Consider the following 26,183-nt stretch of genomic DNA (forward strand, 5'->3'; position numbering starts at 1 on the left):
AGATGTTCGGCAGTGGGTTTCGAACCTACAATACAGCGCTGAAAAGTAAACATTCACCCTTTTCTAACCGGCAATGATTGAATTGTGGATACTAATGGTGGCGCCACTAGACGGGCCATTATTCACAAAATAGTGCGCAAAAGCCGCTGAAATAATTAGGCATGTTTTTCACGAAAATAATGACATATTGTATAAACGGTGAATTGGTAATTCAAACATTAGAGATACGATTGTATTTCCTAGTGATTCAATAGCTTTTGAATGCTTTCGGTGGAGCGATACGATTCGACGACGTGGCCGTAAACACGTCGCGTAGGACGAAGTGTTGTTCGGCTCCTACACCATCACGGATGTCAAAAAATTTCAAGTGAAGTCTAAAAGAGGTGTATTATTTCAATATTTTGCGGCGTTTTCACCCAAGACTAGATCAAAACTACGCTTTTTAACAACATGGTAAGGTTTTTCTGATATGTGCATTTTCAATTTCGATGATTGTTGGGTAAAATCGGTGTAAAATCTGCCGATATGTGGCTTGGGCACAGGGGTTTGGCGATGGGCTTGGATTTTATTTCCGGGTTGTTGATAATCTCGCGAGAATGGCGCTAAATATGAACTGCGAATAAATTCAAAATATCACGGAAATACCTTGTGTTTATATTGTTTATTTATCCGCTATAAAGTTCTGATAAACAATTGGTCGTTAAGAATCATTATCAGACGGTCGTCATGCTTTACTATATAAAATCACAAGGGATGAAACGCCAGGCCTCCGCTGTACTTAAATTTTCAGCCAGAAAGTTGGGACAGTCACGTGACATTCTGATGGCGTCATCGCATTTAAAACTTCAACACGAAAAGTTAACATATTCACAGACCGATATCAATTGTCAGATTATGATTCATATGAAATAAATAACTTATAAGGAATAAATTATGACGAAATATATAATTCATAGTAAAAAATGCATTTGAATGTAAGTTATTCTCAAATATTTTTCGTATCATAGTTTCCATCTTATATAGCTTCAGGTTCGCGTTCAGTCAAATAAGAAGCGTTAAGTCACGTGACTGTCCCAACTTTCTGGCTGGCACAACTCTGAAGGCGTTTCATCCCTTGTTCTTTTATATAGTAGCGTGACGACCGTCTGATAATGATTCTTAACGACCAATTGTTTATCGAAACTTTATAGCGGATAAATAAACAATATAAACACAAGGTATTTCCGTGATATTTTGAATTTATTCGCAATTCATATTTAGCGCCATTCTCGCGAGATTATCAACAACCCGGAAATAAAATCCAAGCCCATCGCCAAACCCCTGTGGGCTTGGGTTGGAAAAACACTTCCGTGTTCTCAAATCTCACTTCCATTCCTGTCCACAGATTTTCTGTCACCTCTCTTTGGCTCAATCATTCCACAATCCATCTTCTAGCTTAGTAAAGTGCTGGATGAATATGGGATTGGAACTATACCATACCTCCTGTGGGATGGAAGACCTAGCTACGCTACGTGGCCATAAGACAGGTTAACAGGTGTGACCCCAAATAAATCTGAATCTATCAGTGTAATGAATTTGATAGATGCGAGTAGTCTTATTAGGCACTTGGAAGGAGAGCGTCAGTCACTTTGAGCACAGGCCAATCATATACTGGAACTGATCAAAGATAGACGCCGTTGTCTGTTGGTTCATTTGGTTCAAGTCAAGGACTGATTTCTTGATTTCACAAGAACAAATTTCGTTTTCGATCTTGAGACAACGAAGGTTTGCTATCATTCAAAGCCTACTGTCTAACCCTTATAACACAAGCGCCACAAAGTTAGTGCAAAACTGCAGGGATCTTACACACAGGTGGTATATTTGTTATTTAGTTAGAATTTGAAAACAACTGTTTTCATTGATTTTAGGTGCTTTTGGCCGCGGCTGTTTGCAACAAGGCTGGTAAAGGTAAGCAAAGCTGTAAAGAACTAACATCTATGCAACGATTTTTTGGTGGATTACTTGAACCACCAGATTTACCTAATGCTTGTTTAAATTATTTCTTGGTCTAAAAGACTGGGCGTTTGGACTGTTCGTGGCCATTTTATTTGAACGCCATGAAATGGACTTTAAAACTAATGTGTTATGTTTTCTTATTTTAGCCATTGTGTCGCGACAATTTGTCGAGATGACCCGTTCGCGCATTGAAGGCTTGTTGGCGGCATTTCCAAAATTAATGAACACTGGTAAACAGCATACGTTCGTTGAAACTGAAAGCGTGCGCTACGTGTATCAACCGTTAGAGAAACTTTACGTGCTTTTGATCACGACGAAAGCTAGCAATATTCTCGAGGATCTAGAAACTCTTCGTCTATTTGCGCGTGTGGTGAGTAAATTTTAAAGATTTAATCAACAGGGTTTTTATAGGTCAGAGAATTCCGGTTTGATTTTTCCCTACGAGGAAAATCAAGGAATTCTTGACAATCATAGAAAAGGGGTGCCACTTTTCGCCAGTTTTTCACCAGTAAAACAACTGCTAATACCTCAAATGCTCTGACTTTTCTGAAAATCATAGAAAAGAGGTGCCACTTTTCACCAGTAAAACAACCGCTAATACCTCAAATGTTCTGACTTTTCTGAAAATCATAGAAAAGTCAGGGTATTTCACTTTTAGTGTCTTGTTGTTTTTGCTTGTGACAAGTGCATATGTTTGAAATTTAACCAGGGAACTTGATGGTCAGGGGTCAGTAAAATATCACAGAATATTCTATTCCTGATCTGTAAGAACCCGAATAAAGGAATTCCAGAAATATATTAACATTTGATATTTTTCTGTTTATGACAGATTCCTGAATATTCGCGTAATTTGGAAGAAAATGAGATCATCAATAACGCATTTTCTCTAATTTTCGCGTTCGACGAAATTGTAGCTCTCGGTTATCGCGAGAATGTTAATTTGGCGCAGATTCGAACATTCACAGAAATGGACTCCCACGAGGAAAAGGTTTTCCAGGCTGTACGACAGGTAAGAGCTGCTTGATTCAGGTGGTCGCACAATGAATGCCTTTAACAGGTTGTTCCATAGAGCTAAGTAATGGCAAACAGTACTGGTGTCGGCTTTTGATGACAGGTATTAATTTGAAATAATTCTTACTAGATGGTCTAACTGTTTCTTGTGTTACAACCAGCAAAAGTCAGATAATGTCGAAAGTAGAGAAGCGTACCTGGTATTGATGTACATTGTGTAAACGATAGGTGACACCATTGTCCACTACACTAGACTCCACTTGCCATGATGATGATGACCTATGGGCAGCACTCCTAATACTCCGGAATTAGCTTGGCTAATCAGTCTTAGCTATTTGGACCTACGTCACTTAGTTTGACCAGGCAATCCCCGGTTATAGTACATCTTACTCGCGCATGAAGATCTTAATTTGAGATTCTCATAATTCATTCCATTAAGACGCAAGAACGTGAAGCGAAGGAGAACATGAAACGCCGCGCGAAGGAACTGCAACAACAACGCCGCGAAATACAGAAACGAGGCGGTAAATCGGCAGTCGGTTACGGCGGAGGCTTCGGTAGTAGTTCGATGAGTGGCCGCGTTGGCGTCGATTCAGGCATTGTTGAAGTCACGATGCCAGACATTCCGAAACAATCTTACACTTCAGCACCAAGGTAATTGTAAAAGTTTTAAGTGAACATTTTAAACTTAGAAATTCCTAAGATTTAATCAGGGAATTTGCGTAATCACATGCAAAAATCAAGGAATTGGTAAATGGGCGTAAAGTAGGCACCCTGTTATTTGCGTAATGATGTGAACAAAACTGTATGAATGATGTTTCGACCTATTTGTTTTAGCAAACCAAGTGGAACCAGCCGGGCTATGAAATTGGGTAGCAAAAGCAAAGATGTTGATATGTTTGTCGATCAACTGAAATCTGAAGGACAACGTTAGTATCTGAGTTGATAACTTACTGTTCTCTGTTGATATCAAATCTAATATTCGTTGGTCATTGTTTGAGCGAGTGGTGTGGGCGATTGGTTAGAGGGCTTGACTCTGGGATGCCAGGTAGTGAGTTCGAACCCTGTATATGACCGTCGTGTCCTCGGGCAATCCTCATTACCTCTCTCCACCCACCAGTATATGGGTACTGGCCTGATAGATGACTCCTGTGCGCCTGGTAGTTGCTCGGATGTTGCTTCTCCCCAAGCAGTGATGACCGATGCTTGGAATAGAGTGATAGGCTGGGGGTAATAGTACGAATTTAGAGCGCATTTGAACTAGACGACTCTGCTTAGGACACCTGCATTATTATTTTGACTTTATCATTATTAATTTGTAGAGGTTACCAGTACTAACGCGAAACCAACAGCAGTACAGAAGATTTCTACTCCCGCTGTCAATCAAGAAAGGTGAGTGTTCGTCGGTGTTTTTGTGAAAAAAATACTTTTCACAATATAATATTAACGGTCAATATTTTGCCGATTCAGTGTACATTTGAGAATGGAAGAGAAGATATCGTTGACAGCCGGCCGCGATGGTGGCCTTCAGAATATGGAAGTTCATGGTCTAGTCATGTTGCGCATCAGCGATGATACATTCGGGCGAATTAAAATCGGCGTCATTAATAATGATACGAGAGGAATCCAGTTGCAGGTAGGTTTTTCACATTCGCGAAATAATGAAAGGCTTTAAATGCATGAGAACCTTGTGTGTCTGCTTCACGTTTTGCTAGTTCTAAACTTCGAAACTTGACTATTTCTAAACTTAAGTTCTGACTTGCGTAGCTTTTTAGTCAGCATTATAGAATTTCATGCGTGCATATTTTCAGACACATCCCAATGTTGACAAAAAGCTTTTCCAAGCTCAATCGACGATTGCTTTGAAAAATCCATCCAAGCCGTTCCCCGTAAACCAAGACGTCGGTGTTTTAAAATGGCGATTCCAAACACAGGATGAAGCGAACATACCTTTGTCGAGTAAGATTATCAAATTGTGATTTATTAGGGTTCGTGGCAGTTAGTCCAAGTGGTCGATTCTAGACCTTGAAAAGCATGAGCTCTGGCCAATGGCAATAATGTTTACAATTTTCCTCGCTTGCCTACAAACAAAAGGTTTTTGAGCTATCACCCTCTCCCTGAGCTGGGAAGAAAATGTCTAGTCATGAACCATTTCATGTACTCTCAACAGAAACCTTTGAAAGCTCTTTTGTTGAAAACAATAACAATTTCGGTCAAATCATGAGTTAATGTTCTGTAGGACGAAAAAGTAAAATTCACGAATTTTATCAGGTCCTGTTAGTCGCATGAACCCTGCTTCAGCCATTCGGTGTCAGAATTCTGCTGTCATATTTTTTGCTGACCATTCGTTACATTTCTAATTTAGTTAATTGTTGGCCATCGGAAAATGGGCCAACTTGTGATGTAAATATCGAATACGAATTGGAAAATGAAGACCTCGAATTGAACAATGTTGTTATTAGTATACCAGTGCCGTAAGTAGAGTCGCTGTGTCGCTTCAGATATATACGAAATCTAAGAAAATCGATCGCGTCAATTGGATTGTTAGTTTTGTATTTGACGCAGGTCTGGAGTCGGCGCTCCGGTTGTGAATGAATGCGAAGGTGAATACACGCATGACAGTCGTAAGAATATCCTCGAATGGCACCTCGACGTTATCGACAGTTCGAATAAAAGCGGTAGCATGGAATTCAGCATCAACGGGCACCCGGACGACTTCTTCCCAGTGAATGTAACGTTTTCATCTCAACGACCGTTCTGTGAATTAGAGGTGAGCCATCGTAGTCCTATTGTCGATGCGGTAAACCTTGTCTTGGTCTGCATTGCGCATTACCCATTTGAATCTGTACTAAGCCATAACAGGGTCCCTACGACTCTTTGATTCCCTAAAAACTCCTTCTAAACAGAAATTGTTTTTAAAAGTGCTTGAAACTTCTTTAATTTGAGCAAGATGCCCAAAACTCTTTCAATTTTGAGGCAATTAGAAATGTTTGTAGTTGCATGGTTGGCTACAACCTAAATTGATCGAGTTGGGACCAGGATGTTTTCTTTACCTTATTAGGCAGTTACCGAATTGGAATCCATGTTTAGTGGGATAAAGGATAAAAATTTGCTTAAAAAACCACTGAATTACAGGTTTACTGAGATAAACAGTACCTATTTTGGAGGAGTTTACTGTAATTGGGATATATATAAAGTGATATAGAAATGGGAGTAGAATTAAAATGATGTTTCTTTGTATTCTATTTACAGCTAATGGATGTTAAAACAATCGATGACTCCTCACCCGTCAAATTCTCGAAGGAAATTCTATTCTACGTGGAAAAGTACGAAATAGTTTAAATTCGCTGTGCTGCTTCGAACTTTACAAACTCTTGATAATACATGCGTATGTCTACATATTATGTCGATACGTCGACGTTGGTTAGTTTAAGCCAAATATTCGAACTATATCTCCTGCATTTAACGGAATTGCAAGTATTTTTCAATCCAATTGTGCTATTGAAGATATTTACAGTTGCGTAAAATGTTGAAAAAAAGCGATCTATTGAGAAAGCAGGATTCTCTCGCACGACGGGAAGTTTGTTAGACGTCAGTTTTAGTTTGAAAGCTTGGAGACTGCTTCACACTTGTCGGTTAAGATTAGACATTTGTACACGAGTGTTTAATTTTTATGAGACTGTTATTCTTTGATTTAATGTTTATGTGATTTCTGAGGTTTTGGTTGGTACCAGCTATGATGTTTTGAATCTAATCATTATTGTCCTTATTTTTTGTATCAATAGGCATCTAATTGATCTGGACAAACAACTTGTATATACTAAACCATTAAACTTTTGTTTTCACTAACTTTTGACTGTTGGATCTCACCCAAATGAGAAAATTTAATTAATTTCATACAGGATAAAGTGATCTATGGGTTTGTTGTAATGAACAGATTTTCTGGTCCCCCAGAGTATTAAAGCTCTTGTATCATCCTCAATCTCCATTCATTTGAAACAATGAGTTTATTGTGTCAGGGTTTTCACTGTTTAAACAGAAAGTGTCAATTTTTGTGCAAAGGTTTATTTATATTTTACGCAATGGGAGATATAATGATCGAATAAAATTGTCATATAATATATCAAAAAAAGTGTCAACTTTGTTGCATAGGGTCAATACCAAAATCCAATATAGTGATAGAAATATAGAAGAGAATCCCTAAAACTTCTGAAAGTTTCAATGAAAGAATTATTATGGGTATATCAACACACTTTCAAAAGGAGAAAGCTTGAGAAAATCTGAAAGATGGATCCTGAGATTTTTCTGACTACTATACGTATGTTCTGCCAATCGCCATAATGGTCCTAGTTCAATTTCATAAGAAAACTTCAAGAATGTGGCAGACACTATGTAAGATTCATTTTTTATTGGAAATGCACATGATAAAAAGATGATGTTACAAATTATCAGTTACAACGGACAGAGTGTATCAAAATCTCCGGTGAACCAGTAATTACATCACATGGTCATGGACGGAATTTAACAAAATATGTATCACAGTAACAAGTAATTACGTTATTTAAAATAACAGTGGAACTTCGTTATAACGAACTTGGATACGATTCATCGGATGTAACAAATGTAGAATTCTATCCCGATGATTGAATTAATTTCTTACTGTGGGTTATAATGAACAGATTTTCTGGTACAATTATGGTTAAGTTCGTTGTAATGAGGTTCCCCTGCAACTCATACAAATAGATGTTACAAATTATCAGTTACAACAACAAAGATTTATTAGTCCCCTATATGTATTGTAACAAGATTCTATTGTATTAAATCCTCTGTGGAACCAGCAATAACAACACACGGGTCATGGACGAAATTAAAAAATGCATGTATCACAGTTATGCCTTTCGCGTCAGCACAAATATATCCCCGTCATCAACTCTGTAGGAATGCAACCTACGAGAACGACCAGTAGCATGATCCATATGTAAATATATAGGTGCATCACCGCTGAAATGACTGACGGTGAATTTTCTCGGCGGTAAGTCCGTGAATCCTTTTAATCGTTCCTTAAATTCGGACAGAGTCCAGTTCAAATCGACCCTGAACACTTTCACCTTGTTTTCGAATTTGATTTGAACAGTCGTCTGTTTATGCGAACTTAAATCCACTTCAACCAGAGCGTTTAATTTGCCGTGTTTCATTTCTAATTCGTCGAATCTGATTCGAAAATAAAGAGGAATTAAAACGTCATCTCAGACCTGAATTCTCTGCGATCGAAAAAGCCGCCATTTTGTTTTTTGATCTATCGATGAATCCTACTGTCACAAGTGGCATCTTGCAAATCGAATTAAAGCGTCATGAGGAGTGGTTTGGCTGCGTTTGTTCCGTGTTGATACGAGTTGCGTAAATGAAAACACCAAAAAGCAATGATTTGGAAATATCTGACAATTTTGGAGCATGCGTTGCATACCGGTTTGTGAACCCCCTGGCCCCCGATTCATTCTGCAAAATCTTTACCTTGCTGGCTTTTCAGCTTTATTCATATAGTGTCTAAGAAAAGCCCGTTCTGCATCTTCGCGTTCTAAATCTTTAACGCTACTTCCGTTTAGTCGGGTGATGGCTGGAAGTCGAGCTAGGACAAACATGCGCCGTTGTTTTTCGTTGTAATCCTGAAATGATTACCCGGGTCCACTACGTACGATTTATCAATATAATCAGTTAGATACAGTGAGACTGCTAGAGCAAGTAGACATATACCGTGGAACCTCGTTACGACAACCTCGGTAATAATGATTTATGGATAATTAGAAACCTAGAATTTCGCCCCAGCTAAAAATGTTTTACGTTTTGATAAATTCAAATTGGATATAACAAAACTATCGGTTATGACGAACAGATTTTGTGGTCCTCTGAAGTTTGCTGTAACGAGGTTCCATTTTACTACCAGTATACCTGAAGCAGTGGAATTCCTTGCAGTCTAATTTCCGTTAGATTTGGGAATGATGCTAATTCCTGCACGGCTTCCCAGTTCGATACTAGCGTGTTACTGACCGAAAGTGTTTTCAAATTAGGAAATGTATCAGCATTCGTTCCCAACTCATCAATCGAAAAATCTTCCAGTTTGTTCTCGGTTACGACTAAATTCTGAAGCTTTGGGAACATATTGCCTAGTTTGCCGATTTCACACCATTTGGTGATGTCAGTTTTGTTCATATGCAGGGTTTCTACAGTATCATATGTACGGAATGTCTTTGCATCATTATTTGTTTGAGTCATTGGCAATTTCACGCAATCATAACTGTTCAAACTCAAATGCAGTTCTTTTAGCCTGGAAAAATAAATAGACAGGCAACAAAGTAAATGAAAAAGTCCTCTAGAAATTGAGTTCCATTCAACAGAGACACAATGGATAAATTGGGTACCATTCGAAACTTATGCATCTTGGCTTCAGGAAATCGATATGAAAACTGGTGCAATTTCCAATTAGGAAATAGTAGATTCCTGATGACTTTGCACTGGTCGGTGTACTAAAGGAGTATACGCTTCAAATTGTACATTTCAGCTTTGATGTGCAGTAATTGTATATCAATGATACATTGTAATGATAATTTATTTTCTGATATAGCACTACATAGCTTTATAATTTGACAACTTACTTCGGCAATGTGTCCAAAACTATGAACAAAGTGTCCCATGATGCTTGGCAACCATTAAGAACAAGATGAGTAAGTTGAGGATATGGGTGCTTGCAGTGATCTGCATTCAAAACGCTGCTCAGTGGGTTGAAACTCAAATTCAAATGTTTAAGCGATGTTAGACATTCTAGGATTTTCATCACCTGCAAACAAATCAATGATTTACCAGTCGAGCTCTGGTTTTTTTCACAGAATGAACCCTGTGACTAAGTCTGAATACCAGACAATCTCGAATTCCCCTACGAACCCATTGTTTGGAAATAATGGCTAGATACTAAATTAGCTAATTCGTGCTAGTTTTCTAGTTTTATTGCGGTGGTGTAATATAAGTATTTTTCGTGTAGCCTATTCTGTTGTAACGGTACCTCTTCCCAGCTGCTGATCTCATTGTTTGAGAGATCAAGTTCAGTGATTGATTGACTAAATTTCCGCAAGTCTTCAAGGTTTTCTGCAGCTGATTTGATACGACGACTCGCTAGAGACACAAGCGGTGGCAATCTTAAATTTCCTGAACCTAGGAAAGAATTGAAAGTTTTATTGTAATTACATGGTATTCCGATATGATGTTAAGAAACACCCTCCCTCGACAGGGATTCCAACCAGAGGTCTATTAGGAAGACATCAGCTTTGAATAGGGAAATCTAAAGGTATCATAAAAGGTTGAACATATTTTTGAGAGGATGTAAGTGTAAGGCATCTGAATACCTAATGAGCCCTTGTGAAATACAAAATTGAGTAAGATGGTCACTAACCAGGCACTTAAAGCTTTGCATAGTCTGAATACCAGTCATTTTTACGGGTTCCCCTCAGGAACTGCGGCTAGGTACTAGACTTAGCTTAGAACTATCAAAATATTCTCACTCACTGATAGTCAGTAACCTGACTGGTTTAGTTTCACGATCGGATATTTTCACAAACCACATACCATTTTATAATCGGTTGGTATAAGCCCATCCGATTATAAAAAGCTTACCACCAACGAGTAGGTTACTAACTATGACAGACACTACTGCTGTGGACACACAGTTACGGTAGTTCTGTCTGGAGTAGATGTTGTTACCTGCTGCAACGGGTTTCTTTGGAGCTAAAATCTTCCACGAAACATCGATAGATTGGTCTGCAGCGTCGTCTGCATATTTATCATGTATTTCCTTCACCAAAGTCGAAGTCATCTTTCTTCTCTTTGGTGTTTACATACTAGTGTGGCGTTTTGGAGTGAGTCAGTTTTCTATTTACGAGTTTGACATAAACCCGGAAGTGCTTAACAAAGCTCCCCAGAACTCGTGACGTCATTATGTTTGAATTCTGGCATCACACGTTGGGTTCGAATCCATAAATATACGAATATGTACTGAATTGTCTAAAATGAAATGATGGCGCGCTAAAAAGAATTTAGACGTACAAACGGATTCGCAGGGATCTAATGGGAGGCTTAAGTAAAGGCTTCTCGCGCGGCCCCCTGGCCAGCACCCGGCGCCGTGATAAGTTCTTACACGATTGATTCATTGCAAAAAATGATCCACGGCAAACGAAAGAAAATATCACACATTATTAAACAGGAAATTGTAAGCAAATAGGCATTGGGTCCAGCCAGTGGTCAGATCTTTCCGTCTCGATCTATGATTGAGCCGTACGGTACAGAACGAAACAGGGGGTTTGATTTTGAAATCGGAAATCGACATCGAAGTAAAGATATGTATAGTTGTGGGATTGGTTGTCGAGGTTTTGTTTATCGAACATATAGGAAATTTTGAGTTAGGTTCATAAAACAATTTCACTATAACCGGCAAAGTGACTGGCAGACCGTAACCGTTAAGTGCTGCCGCTAGAAATGTTATTAGCGGTGAATACATGAACTAACTTTACCGCGCCATATTCCTACTGTGGCATGCGAATAATAAGTTAGTTCACATATTAACCGTCTACGATATATCTAGCGGCAGCACTAACGGTTAAAGAATTGTTGATAATGAGAGCAATGATCAGGTAGCCTAAATGGAAAGCCTTCAATAGGGGACAATAGTAGATCGGATCAGTTTTTCGCGACTGTTGAATAATTATATGACATTGGCTTTAATGATTAACCTTTGAATGGATTGCAGAATTCAAACTATTCGCTATTGCTTTTAGCGGTAAAGTGAGCGTACGCGATTCTCTTAAGACCGGAGTTCGGATATGAAATGTAGTGTACATGCTTAAGTTCATATCATCGCTTTTTGATATTTTTCATAAATGTATTTCATAGAGTTTATAGTCTACAGTATGGCCAGGTTTAATGTCTAGAAAGCGGTCCCTCTTCGATCCCTGCATCAAGATAAATTCTAAATTTTCTCCGCGTGGTGCGCATCATCACGGTTCTCGTGTGCCGTGCGTTGCTATTGACAATCAATATCAGGAGCCATGGCAGTTGCAGGAACGGCAACCATTAGTCGCTGGCATGCCTACCCGGCACTGTACTGAGGAGGCATAGTTGACGCTGGAATAACAGGTATGTATGCCCGGGTATGTCTCTATGTGGTCGTGTAAGGTCAAAATTGACAAGTTCTATGAAATTATTCAGCCTACTTATTCAGCTTAAATGTCTGAAGAATCGATTTCCTGTAAGGGAAGCAATATCTCCGTCGTGTCGGTGGTTCAGGATTGGTCTTATTTTGTTCAGACTGGATCATTTGATTCTCAAACTCTTTTAAAATGAGTAAGAATGTTTGCGGGATGTTCCGATGGAGCGATCTTTCAGTGTGCAGCTGGACCTTGAGATCAGGTACGATAATTTACATAAATTCTTCATTGCTTTGTAGTTTTTATGTACGTTGTCGTGTGTTGGAGGTTCCCACGGGCATTCTTGACAATCGTATCTCTATGGTGATGGAATCATTGAATAAAGCCATCGGATTCGATCGCCGTGTGGTCAATTGAGGAAACCGATGCCGGTAGCCTACTCAGTGCGCTTTCCAAGTGAATACTAAAACTAACCAATTGACAATGTCCATGTGGATGAATGGACCGTCGCAGAAACGAAGGTTTTTTATCATCATGGTTGTAATTGTGATCGTTGAAATTTTCATATTAATCTACATTATATCGAAGGAACATCAAACAATGGACTCTCCGAATCTTTCAATTCTATACCGAGAAATCAGAAACCGCAAGCTCAAGCTCACGAAATCGAATTGGGAGCTATCTCGCGTTGTTTTACCAGACGCATCTCGGATCCGCAGGTAATTTCGATCGCCGTGTGGTCAATTGAGTTCCAAATTTTAAAGTATGATACGTGGAAATGTACTGGCACGTTCACAGGAAGTCAATCCTCAAGAGCCGACGATCAACTGGGCTTTTTATCACCCTTTTACCGGGTGTTTTGGATGCTCAACATCCTCTTGATGAAGACTGACGCTGCTCGAATCGATATCAATTCATATCATGATAAAACGTTTGTTCGTATTGTTTTTTTTACCCGTTCATAATTTTTCAATTTTCATCTTTATTACAGTAGTATTACAATATTTATACATTATTTATACTCGTTTTTGCCACTAGACTGTACAATTGTTTTTATAACATACCTATAACATGAATATATACATAATGCCTGAATAACCGTTCTTTAATCATTGTATCGTACAGAATTTGATGTTAGCCAACGCACGCCGTGGGAACGAAAACAAATTTGGAAAAAAATAGAAGAAATCCTCGTTCATTTAACAAACAGGCAAACAAACTAAATCACAATCAAACAAATAGATGGAGATCTATGTATCTACAACTTATTTACGCTTAAGTAAAATGTAAGTGTTAAACAAAAATATTTTCTTCTTTATGTCACTTTGATATAAATTATTAAAATATTCTTAAGTAAATACTATCGATTCTGATGACCCTGAATCATGAAGTCCATAATCAAAATTCAAAAATACCACCTAACCAAAACCTCGCCGAATTTCAAATGGAAAATGCACGATAATCAACAATACTCATTTACGTGTATCAATATGCAATATTATCATTAATTACACCAATTGAGGATATGCGCCACGTACTCGAATGACGTTTACTTAAATCGATTCATTTTAGCGTGGACTCTAAAATGATTCTATTTATAGTCCCTGCTAAAATGAACTTTAATCTGGTTATGAGACGCAACGACGCAGTAACAACACAACGCTAAAGGTCTGGACATCTAACAGATTTATTGCAATCGCAAGCGTAAACAGACACTGACAAGACCAAACCTTTTGATGATGAAAAAAGGAAATATCCCATCCATTTTACAAACTTAATAAAATCTGATAATACTATTTTAACCCACTAATCATTCCAGTAAACTTCCCCTCTATCCATGTGCGTAACCCACACTATAATAGTCTACCTCAATATACATCAAATTTTGATCACGGTCACATCATTTCGCACGATCTGCGTCTTGGAATGTATATGTGTTACAGCTTTTGATTATTAATTGCTACTGCATACAGAATAAATGTTACGATGATATTTTGCTGGTCTCTACGTCGAGGTTATTCCCCGGTCTACATGGTTCTAAATGTGATTTGTGCCAGTTGGGGAAATCACGAATTATTGAATTGTGATCTCTTGACTGTTACTTTTCAATTGTCTTTGACAGCGTTCAAATAGCGCAATACGATTTTATGTTTTTTATGTGGACGGGGTGGGGGTAAAAGAATTGAACGCTGTTAACCTCGCATGGCTGTGGGGCGGGAGGGGTTTCAGTTTAGAGAAATATTGGCCGTATGTACTATTTGAACGCTTCGTTTGATGTTATTGCATGTGAGACAGATTGAACACTGGGAAGACCGGGCAGTCAGTTGCATTCGACGACCCATTTCACTAGAGCCTGTAAAGCATTAAAAAAAGAATCAATCAATATTCGAAAATAAGAAGTTGGTGATTTTCTATTACTGCTATCAAGTGAAATTACCTTGATTCCGTCATAGGTAACCTGGCAGTAAGTCTGAATAAACTGATCATCTAGGTTTACATCCAATCCTATATCACGACTTGCTTTCAATGCTAGAGCCCCGTCAAAGTTCACGAAACATAACCGAACCGTAAGTTCAGTGCTGGGCCGCAGGAATGCTGGACCACCAGCCATCAGCTATACGAACAGATAGAGATAAACCGTTTTTGTGATGTGCCATACAGTTACATTGTCCTAATCAGGGTACTGGGCACTATACGACTATAGGCTGCATCTGGGGATATAACGGTTTTGGTAATTGGACCCACTACCATTATCAAACTTGATTAGTCCCTGTGGCACGAGGTTGGAAACTTTTACTAAGCTTACCGTCACCACGGGATAGATGGCAGCTTTGTTCAACTTTAAAAATAAAGTCTAATTAGATTAAGATGCAAAATCCACAACTTACGGCAACTGAGCATTCTCGAAGTATTGCTTGGCACATTTCTTTACCGGTAGAAATACCACGTCGAGTTAAGTTCGGGCGGATAATCTCAAAATCAGGTAACATGTAAAATCCACCTCGTGGTTTCACGACTTTTACACCAACGGATGTTAGTTCCCTGCGGAATATAGGCATAAAAGAGGTTGGAAATGATATTGAATAATGGTGAATGATATTGGTTATACTTTTTCTGCGGCTTATACAGAAATTATCCAAGAATAGAAAAATAATCACGCCATATTGAACGCTGATCAAAATGAAGATAAATCCACCGCCCCAGACTATATCGCGACTATTACCTGTAACAAAAATCAGCAATGACGGCCATAATTCTCGTTGTATGTTTCATGTACTCCTCACATTGTGGAATATCTTTCATCACCTAAAAAACGATGTAAACATCGAAGACCCGTCAATTTTAAAATTCGTCATAAGATGAAGATGTTTGAATCACTGATACGTCGCCATGCACAGAGTAATCTGTCAACAAATCAAAGACCGATCCAGCGATATCAAGAAGTAACGTTTTCGTCATTACGCATGTGATCTCTAATTTCAAGTGATGAGAACTATTTTGATCTATTATGCACTCGTTTTGGCATATCGTGAATTTCATTGTATAGACGCTATGTTCGAAATACACAGAGCTAATAATTACCCACCAGTCGGGTGTCAATATCGTGAAATTAGTGCAACTTTATCTCAAATCCCTCGAGGTAACGCGTATTTCATATTGCTGTCATCAATAGATTAAGTGCGATATCTTATCGAGTTCGTCCGAGTTGCATATTACATAAACTGAAGCTAGTTTAAGAGAAAATGTACCATGGGACTCATATGATAACTTAGTTTCAAATCTGCTGAGAGATATATTTATAGCCAGTTGATTGAGTCATAGCATAGCGAAAAGGCCACGGTAAATATTGGTACAATATTGATAAGTGGTTAATGGTTATCTTCCATGATCATTCTCAACCATTGATCTGCTGCTTGAAGCCTTTTTTGCGATATACATTGGAATAATATTCATCGGAATAATCTATTCTTTGATTATTCTGCAGCCACTTTGTACGTACCTTCAGAGCGGCATACTGCATCGGGGAGGGGGCACACGAAAACGTGTGCGTTCCAGCGCTGATCACTGCATTTTTCAACTCGTTTAGTTCATCGGGGAAAATGTGATAGCCGAGCTACATGGAGGAGAAACATTTATCCTATTATCGCATTTATCGAATACGCCATTAGTCATGGAAATGCAGGAGCACCTCTCTTCGATGCTAAATTGTTATAAATGACAAATCAGTTTTAGCGACAACAAAAATGAACGTCGACAGTATATTAAGGACGGAAACAAGCACCAGCGAGGCGAGCGTAATGTTATATTACAACAATACATATATAAGTTTGTAAATAGAGACTGTCTAATTTATTTATCCTGCTTTGCAGCCGATTTGTTTCATGAAATATCAAAGGTAGTTGTAGTCATATCGGCTGTAAATGTATATTCATAAATTCACATATATGTCAGGGCCAGGACCGCACCCGTGCCAACTTACCCGCCAACCTCCTGCGCCTGCCCATTTTGACAATGATGAACTAAGAATACTGCCCTCAGGGTAATACTGTAAATGAAGAGGCAAGTTGTTTTTAAATCTCTCTTGAAATATTAATTTTTCACATCTTTTGTGAAAGCAATCACGTAATACCATTGCATATAGAAAACATTGATAGCTTTAACCATGTTTTTCATCAGCGATAGCCTAAATCTTAAAATTCCGTATCATGGATGGACAATGAGAGCATTTTAATCTATTATTTTATACACTTTATCTTTGGAAGTTCACCTAATCATTATTCGACATGCAGCTTAAACTTGTACTCGAATTGAATTGTTCCAGAAAACAAACTTACATGAAGGATTTGATTTTGCAAAATTTAAGTATGGCTGTTTCTTTTAGTTATCTATTCTATACTCGAGTATGTTTGATATTGAATATTCGGATGATTCTCCCAAGGTCTGATACACCGTATCTTACCTTCACTAGAGATTCATGAGTGCCATCGTAGTTCATAAACCCATAAATCTCATCTGCTATGACGTAGATATTATTTTTGCGGAAACAGTCGCTAAAAACAATACGATTAATTTTTACAAAATTAATTGCATTTAAAATGAATAAATACTTAAATGCGTAAGAAATTTCAGATTGCGATTCAGATTCAGTTCAATTTCAGATTCAGATTTCAATTTGTGAGGTATTTTAACCGTGGGAAAATGATAGCCTGTTTAGCAAATGATTATATCTTATCATATTCTTTTTACATTAGTCACGAACAGAAACAGACGCAAGTGTATTCTTCTTTTAACAAGAATTTCGTGACATGACACCGATATACCAACATAGCACGCGAATCCGTAGGAACTCTTAATTTAGTCTAACATTTGGGAAAATTATTAACTAAGTCGGCTAGCGCGTTGCCCATCATAGCTAAACCAGAAACCGATGTTTTACGAGTTAATTGAATGTTTTATGACTATCGTTCTCCATTCGGTATTCAACACACTAATATGCAGAAACATGATTGCAATCTGCCTTGTTCACCACTGCAACAAGGTAGCCACTTACGCTAGTTCTCGAAGCTCGTCGGCGGAGTATGCTGTACCAGCTGAAAAATGATAGCATTGGAAGTCATAAACATTAAAAAGTATCGCTTCAAACGAGTCACAAGTAGGTAGGGCGTCCTCAAATATATCAATTGTATATTCCGTGAATATGGGTATAGCATGAATAAATTTTGTGTGAGGTCTATCTTCCGACGGAATCGTATCGAATCAGTGGTGCCTGGTGTGATTCATTGGGTACACATGATAGCAAATAAGACTTAAAACAAGACAAAACGATTATAGCTTTTTTTTCACTTGAATACTATTTCATATCCCATATATAGAGTTGTTAGTGCGGTATAACGATGTATCAGACGAGAGCACGTGGAAAGAGTTTAAACGAATGAACCATCTTTCACGCGGGACTATATCGAATAGACACGAGGGAAATAAACACATTGCGCTGACAGTCATTTATGTTTTATTCATCGACAAAATGAAGAAACTGCTGGATTCCCCTCAGAATTTTCCACGTATCTGAACTCGAAATGACGACACTTTTTCAATCTCGTCAATGAGGAATTGCGCATGATGCTTCCGGCATTTTCCCCCGAGTACCCCGCACTAACGACAATATCGTTTATGATAGCCCGCGTTTCAAGCCGAACTTAATTTATAGAACTCATCGAACATTGAATAAAACAAGTTCTTTGACAGACACCTATAGTTGTGACGTCTCATAAACGAGAACTGTCACTCGAGAGTCAGGTTGTTGTTAATTTTATGAATATCGGTGACGTAGGTTGAATAGAATCTCGTTCGTGAATGCTACGGCACGATTTTACGAGATTTTCCATCCGCCCCAACAGGCCAGTCAGTAGTTGTAATTATAAATTACGTTATATTGAGTCGATTGTGTTGTGATGAAATAATCATGAATATTTCAGTTGTTCTATCGCGTGCACACTGCGCCGATGTGGCAGAGAATGATTCGTGACGCATGAGCAATCGGTCAATTTCGTTGTAACTCACGCATACCTCGCATCAGCGACAGGTGAAAGCATTCTCAAAAATAGCCGCCCGCGGACGTTTTCACTAATTTATCTGTATTTATCCATCATACCGATTCGACAGCAGCCGCATGGCTTCAAGTCACGATCTTCGCGCTGTGTCAACAGACGAATGTCGTAGGCCGTAAATATCATAACAGAAATATGGACGAATCGCTGTCATAAACACTTCGGTCATATAGTTTCAAATCAGATATAATTGGCGTAATTTCTGGGCCAATTGCATAGGTCAAAACGCCAAAGGTTCATTCGATATGACTATTGGGGTATGTTCAGTGACATCTTCTACACGCGCTCTAATGATATCACTACCCCTATAATATATATTTGATAGACTACCCCTATGATATAGATTTTACAATTTCTGTGATTTTTTGTACAAAATATTCACTCACATGGATTGCAGGGATTACAGAGAATGAGAAGTCTGTTCGGATGACAATCATTTTGCTCGAACACCTAAAAAATGAAAATTGAAAAAAAAAACGATTCGAATAGAATATATACAGTATGTCCATCGACATGAATTTTGCACGGAACAAAGTAGAACATATTGAAATTGCAGCATTAACACGAAAGTCGAGAGCAACACAGTTGGCAACTATATACATGTAATACAAGTAATAGAAATATGGCTATTTCTTCTTACGGACGCAGATTTTAGCACATTTACAAATTAATAAGTGCCATCCAACACATTCAAGTATACCCTTTATACAGGATAACCATTGTGGACTTGATAAAAGTGTCAATTTCTTCCAGAAACAAGGCTGGTCCAAAATTTCACCAAAATTACTTGTTAATATCATTCATGTACATAATCAAATCCTCGTTCATGTATTGATTTACACGTTTCTATAATTGATGATGTTTTCGAATGAAACTGAATTGAATAATCCGTTGTAATGAATTATGAATGAACTTTTCTTGCCTAATTTGACTTACATATAATAAGGATGACGCGTTGAAGAAACACGTCTCGAAAAGTTTCGCACAGCAATGAACCATTCAGTAAACAGGAAACAAATGGAACGCGAAGCGATACAACTTATGATTTAAGGCATGTCGAGCAAGCGTTATTTTCTGGTGGAATTTGTCAAAGATGTCGTAAAATCTTGATGAAATTTCATTCTTATTTTAATTAAAGAATCATCTTGAATTACGTCATTCTTGCTACGATTTTAATTACCTGCTGCAGCCCAAGCGGTGTTACTCGCCAATCATCCTGTTGTCTAGTGGGGATGGTAACTAAATGTCTTCTATTGTAACGAACCTGGGCGTTGTAGATTAACCAACTAGGGGAGGCCAGCAATATATCTGTAAGCAACAGAGTAAATCACGATGTACGACTTGGGTGGGTGTTTGAAATAAGCTGAATTAGCTAAATTCTATACCGCAAAAAGGTAAAGGGCAGAGATATAGCTTGCGAAATAGCAATCATTGGATTTAAAGGCGGCAAACAACCTCGAAAATTCTCGTTTTGAATTGCCACTATTTTCTATATAAGCAATATACATGTGCATATTGTTGTATAAAGCTGTCGGGGCTTGTCTATGATATTAGGTTTAAAACCCACTATATACATAACATAAAAGATTAAAATCTAAATTTATTTTTCAAGAATTAAATCAAAATACACGACGTTTCAGATCCTCTCTCTAGAGACCATCGTCAGGTGCGATGATGTAATCTACAACGCCCACACTTGACGAAAGTCTCTAGAGATGGAGTCCGAAACGCCGTGCATTTTGATTGTAATTCTTGATAATTAAGATTCGATTTCACTCTTTTAAACTCTGTACATAATGGGTTTTAAACGTACTATCTGTTCACCACGTCTGAGTGTGGCTTTTCTTCCATTATCTAAAATATGTTGTATCGGAAAGGTAAATTGTTATGATCTAAATATTGGCGGAAACATGCATCGAGGCCAATTATCTGATCAACTGTTATCACTAGTAGGAATATACCGTTGAAATTGATATGCTAAATTTGATATGCCTCTTGCTTATTTTGAAATTAATGCCCGTGAATTTGAAGTGCAACAGTCTTCCCACTCCCGCTCATGGTCAGTTCTGATTATTTCAAAAAATCGAGTAAGGTCTGATTATATCAATAGATGAATTATAGCGCCAATATTGATTTCGTTATTAGTAAGTAGCATGACGGATAAAAGAAAGCGAATCAATTAGATAATATATATACAAAAAGATTTGTGATTAAATGCAGGCGATGGTGCAAGGGCGATCTCACCTTCTCGATGGCGCTGGAAGAGATTTTCCATTGGCCATCGAGGGAAGTGTTAATAACGAATGACCGATGTCTAGAAAGGTGGCTTTGTGGCCGGTAAGTTGTCCATGTTGGTGAAACTACCAGAATATCTGTCAAATAAATTCATAAATTCTGTCATAAATGATAATTACCTTTTTAATATTTAGTTTATTATGCGTGATGATGTCATATTATGAATGACAGTTTCTTCCTAATTTGCATCTTATCGGTTTAAGTATTGTATTCAAGCATCAGACGAATAGCAGCTGGTTAAAATGTATTGTTTTTTTAGCAAATTATCATCTATATTTATACGTATCAGTTACTTATAGTAAGGAGAAGCTGACCCTCCGAGTTTTGAAAATTCATTGATAACAATTTTTTGGTTCTGATAGATACATGCAGTCAATTAACACGTGTTCACCCCGACACCAAGTTTAGGATCCAACGATGCCGGCAGCCAAAACAACATCTTATAGATAACGAATGGATTTCTATTTTCCACGTTATCATATTTTCAAAAATTCGGAAAAAGGTGGAATACAAGATTCAGTAATACTTTTTTGCTGATGGATATCGATGTTTTTAGTACCGCTATCGAGCTATGACGGAGACAAACTCATACAGTTTGTTCGGCATGTCAATTTTGTATGTGTTGGGGGAAAATTTGTCGACGCCAAGCAGTAATTAACATTTGCACAGACGGCAACGGCTTTAACACTAATCAATCGTACCTGCACCTGAGTTTGAAGTTCGGCGTTCAAATTGAATTATTGAAATGATGCACTGCGAAACCAGAGTTTCGACAAGCGATGTAAAAATGACGCTGATCACAAGATAGACTTCTCTGTACCATTTCGAGAATTGTTTCAAAGGTGTCTCTCATTTCGAAGATTCAAATGCATACCTCCATTGAAAACAAGCATCAGCAAATATATGAGCTCCTTGGATCCCGGTCCTACTATGACATTTTCTTGTTTGAGGCTGGTGCCGTCAAATCGTGAGTGAAAATCACAAATCGTCTGTCTCAGTTCAGGAATTCCTGAAATAGAAGTTGATGATATTTCCATGAATATCATTATATAGCACCAGAGTGTTCTGCGCAAAAACATTTCTCTATATGAGCAAACTAAATCACACTATCAAGTGATATTTCTAAAAACGTGAATCTTGAAAATATGCTTTAGCGGAAGAACTTTACATTCTCGAAACACCTACGTAAGAGCCTGACGAAGCCGAACCGATGAAATATGTCGATACGTACACGTACATGTAATATGATAAGTTGAATGAACTTTCTTCTTACCAAATGTTAAAGTATAAAAAGTATCATTTTATACATGTACTATTGATTGTTTTAGGTAAGAATCAAATATTAGCACGTGTTTGGCTGTTATCCTAAACTAATATCGTAATTAATCTAGCATACACGCATCAATGGCAAAGTAGTTGTTCTACGAAGCGAGAGGGCCTTTTTGAATGTGTCTGACACGAGCTCAAACAGGCTGTACACCTTTTTAGAATGTGATCTAAATCATAATCGCATTTTGCATAATTTCAACCCTCTGAAACCAAGACACATATTTTTCATCAATGAAAAGTAATCAATATCCTATGTGCACTGGGGCCTCGGAAATACAAAAAGAAAACACATTTTGAAGACATAAATTTTATAAAAATATGATATTATTAACATATTGAAGAGAGCAGTATAACTGGAATTAATTTTAAGCCATCACATTCTCGGTGACCGGCGGAAAACGGGTTTTTCCCAATAAATACTTTTTACCTGACATTTGACAGACACCTGATACAGAGTACCATATGACAAGTTCACAAGACTTTCATTGTTCAGGTCACGTGTACTGAGCATTCGTCTTATGGAACAGTATTCGCCATAGATTAATAAAATGATATGTTCTGATCTGTATACGACTTCTTTACAAGAAATTCTCAATCAATTACAGTTATAGTTCTATATTTTAGTGACAGTGATTAGTTTTTTTGGACGTTATAAACATAACTATTTTCGGGTAAACAGCTCCAACTTTCCAGAACCTCTCGACCTGGTGAACTGAAAAAAAAAACACACGGGTGTGAGGATTTATTTATGTTGCTGTAAAGATATAACTAACTTCATACCGATGTAGATTAAACAGAATATTACGAAAATTCGCATTGTTAAGTATTATATTTTAATAGGGGTTATTAAAGTATGATAATTTTTTATAACCAGCATTCATGACCCGGTGTGACACCGGTGTCACCCTATACAACATGGCTTATTTCACCATCAGATTGAATCCTTTTTTCTTACCTTCTCTTTTTCTGCTTGGTATTTGCTTCTGACATTAAACCTTCTACTGCATTCGGAAGATGCGCGGAAGATGCCTTGATTGGATCATGTGATTGACAACAGTTTGACATATTTCACCATCAAATGATATCTGCGACATTGTGTCACAACAGGTTTTTTAATGTTGTAAATCATCAGAATTGAAATAATGCTATGTACCACGAGGAATCAAGTGTAATTTTGTATAGGGTCAAAGTTAAGTTTAACATTTCAATGGCAACAAGTACACAAATCAAACGACACATTTCACGAGATGACATTAATGTTTGCCTTTTGATAAATGCTAAAAAGGTTTCAAACGCCATAAGGAAAATTCAAAGTTTATACCACGGCACGGCACGATACTTTCATATGTAACATTTGCCATGCGTCTAATTCTTCGTACCGTATATACATATACAAATGTTGATAATGAATATTATATTGATATGTATTGTGTTACTAATTCAATGATGACGCCAACACGTGGATGACCCCAAGGCCTTAATGAAGAATGAAGAAGCTGGTGCTATAAGGAATAAAATGCGGATACAATGATTTCTCATTCATATCCATACATTGTGTTGGGCAATGCTCCGTAAATTCTGCGTTGGCATCTAAAAGAATGATTCGAAGTATCTTCTCGCGTTAGTCGAATATTATATAGACCCGATACGACATTCTACCTAAATACATGTTTCACAGCCAGCAGCCAATAGCCAATATCTGGACAGGGAAAATTGATATTGAAAAACATATGCATTTATCAGCGTAAATAAGATTCTATGCATAATGAACGACCCCTCCTCATGGTAAATGTTACTTAGCGTAGAATACTGATGTGCATACATACATAGTGACGTTTTATGTAATTAACGGCGTCGAGTTTATAAGTCACCGGGGAAATCATTCACGGAAAAAGGAACAAAAATATAACAACATCCATTGCAGAAATGTATACGATTGTAGAAGTGCAGTATATAGTTATGATATATAGGAAAAAGCTTTACCTTGTACGGGAAGATAGTCTTTCTCGTGTGCCGATTCTTGCAGCGCTTTTACCGCGCATTCGATAACTGGAAACGGTGACTGACCAAACCCGAAATGGTACACCGTTTCACCTGACGCCATCATTTTCTTAATTCGTTGGTTGAACGCCAGGTTCGATGCCGGACTGTAATTCTGCAGGTGCGACGATATAAGCGATTGTTTTGCCGATATTCTGGCGTTTTTTTCGACCTCGTGTTTTCCATTTTCAATTCCGTTAGTTACGGCATCATATGCAGACGAATAAGAATACGACATAGCGAATACAACGAACTGCTATTATTTCTGAAATAGCATGAATAGATTCAAATAAATCCTGTTTTACTGTATTTTGCAATGTTGTGTAAGTAAAGAATTACAGGGATTACACTAATGCCAACAGATCTGGTGCGAGTGGAAAGTTTGCCTACGAATAGCACAGCAACGCGATGACTTGATTTGTATCGCTCTACGCGCGCAACTAACGCGACACTCACGAATAATTAGTAATGACGTTTATACTTGTATTCGAATTTGACGGTTGCATGAATGTATTTGTGAGAAATTATGCTAGGACCTGATGATAACTTTGCTTAGTAGAACTTAGTAATAGTAATAGTAATTTATTTCATCATCAACTTCCTCTTTTTCGATTCATTGCACGTTATTATATTGTAAAGAACCCGCATAAAAATGTGGCATGTGATCTCCAATACCCGTATACCATACGGGATTGCGGGGACTTGACCTGTGTCTGTGGAGACTTGGTCGTTCGATCACCTATTGAAGATATGAAATGCCCGTGGAGGCCCCGGGTAACAGAACTATAGATAGCAAACAGACATGTCCGTGAATTAAGTAGCCTCATTTTATGATGTATCAATATCATGAACTGAACTGATGATCTGAATGCCACAGGTAACAAATTGATCGACATTTGTACCTATTTTTGACCCAGGCCAAATTTGGCCCAATCAAAAAACGTCGGACCAGGCCCGAACAACATTCTAGCACGAGTCAAATCATTGCGTGTAGATTGCTGGTTCCAGAAGTGAATCACTTCGTTTTGTTCAATCGTTGTTCAGTATCGAATGAGTGGTTTACGTGTGAACGCGCTCTCTAATTAGGCACGGGCCAAATTTGACTCGGGCCTGAACCGGGCCAAATCGTTCCCGTGTGATGTCAGCCCGGTGGTTTTTGGAGCCGACGTCGCCCTGGCTTCGTCCGTCCGGCATACAACATGCATGATCGCATAAAAAAGGAAAAGAATATTATCTCCCCGACGCGTTTTAGGGAGAATAAAATGCTATCATTACAATTTTTCATGATTAAAAAAACGTTTATTTCGAATTTGCAGTACGTACGTACTGACTCCACCCTATCCATAGAAGTTAATTCAGTGTTACGAATTATCCTTACCGGGATCAGTTAAGTCGTGTTATGACGATGTCGAGAGAACTAAACAGCTGTAAATGATTTGATTTTTGTCTCGCCGATAGCACAAACGAGAGAGTGTGGAAACCGCCGAATAGATCTCCAATTCACAAGTGGTTATGTCGAGTTCTCATTCTTGTCATCTTGCCACTACACACTTCAGTTTAATCGATCTATAAATCGGTTTATTGTAGGACATGATATGAATCGGTGTCTATACGTATCAATATGCGTGATAAGCGTCAAAGTTAATCTTGAAATTCAACCACATCCCTAATCCTATATATATGTATTAGTACAGACGTTTGGGTACAACTCTACGGC

At 38.0% G+C, this 26,183-nt stretch overlaps 3 protein-coding genes across 4 annotated transcripts; 1 reads left to right on the forward strand and 2 right to left on the reverse strand.

Annotated features, from left to right (window-relative positions):
* Positions 1 to 308: 308 nt before the first annotated feature.
* LOC141907901 (coatomer subunit delta-like) lies at positions 309 to 7,118 on the forward strand. The gene is made up of 12 exons (XM_074797654.1): positions 309 to 453; positions 1,908 to 1,947; positions 2,142 to 2,365; positions 2,825 to 3,004; positions 3,446 to 3,660; positions 3,844 to 3,935; positions 4,329 to 4,398; positions 4,477 to 4,642; positions 4,818 to 4,965; positions 5,372 to 5,480; positions 5,572 to 5,776; positions 6,259 to 7,118. The coding sequence occupies exons 1-12, from the start codon at positions 451 to 453 to the stop codon at positions 6,346 to 6,348; spliced, it is 1,542 nt and encodes a 513-aa protein (XP_074653755.1). The 5' UTR covers positions 309 to 450; the 3' UTR covers positions 6,349 to 7,118.
* Positions 7,119 to 7,385: 267 nt separating this feature from the next.
* On the reverse strand, positions 7,386 to 10,934 carry LOC141907903 (tubulin-specific chaperone cofactor E-like protein). Its single transcript, XM_074797657.1, has 6 exons — positions 10,756 to 10,934; positions 10,061 to 10,209; positions 9,657 to 9,838; positions 8,953 to 9,328; positions 8,518 to 8,669; positions 7,386 to 8,217 (listed from the first exon to the last, which is right to left on the reverse strand). Exons 1-6 carry the CDS (start codon positions 10,865 to 10,867, stop codon positions 7,896 to 7,898), a joined length of 1,293 nt encoding a protein of 430 aa, XP_074653758.1. The 5' UTR covers positions 10,868 to 10,934; the 3' UTR covers positions 7,386 to 7,895.
* Positions 10,935 to 13,188: 2,254 nt separating this feature from the next.
* LOC141907902 (aspartate aminotransferase-like) lies at positions 13,189 to 25,959 on the reverse strand. Of its 2 annotated transcripts, none has more exons than XM_074797656.1 (13): positions 25,845 to 25,959; positions 24,410 to 24,731; positions 21,972 to 22,106; positions 19,983 to 20,110; positions 19,189 to 19,252; positions 17,746 to 17,785; positions 17,155 to 17,245; positions 16,675 to 16,740; positions 16,195 to 16,308; positions 15,418 to 15,500; positions 15,083 to 15,236; positions 14,632 to 14,808; positions 13,189 to 14,547 (listed from the first exon to the last, which is right to left on the reverse strand). In XM_074797656.1, the coding sequence occupies exons 2-13, from the start codon at positions 24,702 to 24,704 to the stop codon at positions 14,515 to 14,517; spliced, it is 1,380 nt and encodes a 459-aa protein (XP_074653757.1). In that variant the 5' UTR covers positions 24,705 to 24,731; positions 25,845 to 25,959; the 3' UTR covers positions 13,189 to 14,514. The 2 variants fall into 2 exon arrangements, with proteins under 2 accessions (XP_074653757.1, XP_074653756.1); XM_074797655.1 differs by lacking the exon at positions 19,983 to 20,110 and adding an exon at positions 21,047 to 21,174.
* Between the last annotated feature and the right edge of the window lie 224 nt (positions 25,960 to 26,183).

The sequence above is a fragment of the Tubulanus polymorphus genome, chromosome 6 (assembly GCF_964204645.1).
Source record: "Tubulanus polymorphus chromosome 6, tnTubPoly1.2, whole genome shotgun sequence".
Classification (NCBI taxonomy): Eukaryota; Metazoa; Nemertea; class Palaeonemertea; order Tubulaniformes; family Tubulanidae; genus Tubulanus; species Tubulanus polymorphus.

Excerpts from the sequence above, each read along its gene's own strand:
- LOC141907901 (XM_074797654.1), top strand. Across the intron at positions 2,366-2,824 it reads TTCGTCTATTTGCGCGTGTG|ATTCCTGAATATTCGCGTAA; the intron begins GTGAGTAAATTT and ends TGTTTATGACAG. Across the intron at positions 5,777-6,258 it reads GACCGTTCTGTGAATTAGAG|CTAATGGATGTTAAAACAAT; the intron begins GTGAGCCATCGT and ends TTCTATTTACAG.
- LOC141907903 (XM_074797657.1), bottom strand. The coding sequence starts at position 10,867 with ATGACTTCGACTTTGGTGAAGGAAATACATGATAAATATGCAGACGAC. Across the intron at positions 9,839-10,060 it reads AGATCAGCAGCTGGGAAGAG|GTGATGAAAATCCTAGAATG; the intron begins GTACCGTTACAA and ends ATTTGTTTGCAG. Across the intron at positions 8,218-8,517 it reads AAAGCTGAAAAGCCAGCAAG|ATTCGACGAATTAGAAATGA; the intron begins GTAAAGATTTTG and ends TTTTCGAATCAG.
- LOC141907902 (XM_074797656.1), bottom strand. The coding sequence starts at position 24,704 with ATGTCGTATTCTTATTCGTCTGCATATGATGCCGTAACTAACGGAATT. Across the intron at positions 16,309-16,674 it reads CAGGCGCAGGAGGTTGGCGG|CTCGGCTATCACATTTTCCC; the intron begins GTAAGTTGGCAC and ends TCCTCCATGTAG. Across the intron at positions 15,237-15,417 it reads ATTGCTGATTTTTGTTACAG|GGAACTAACATCCGTTGGTG; the intron begins GTAATAGTCGCG and ends TATATTCCGCAG.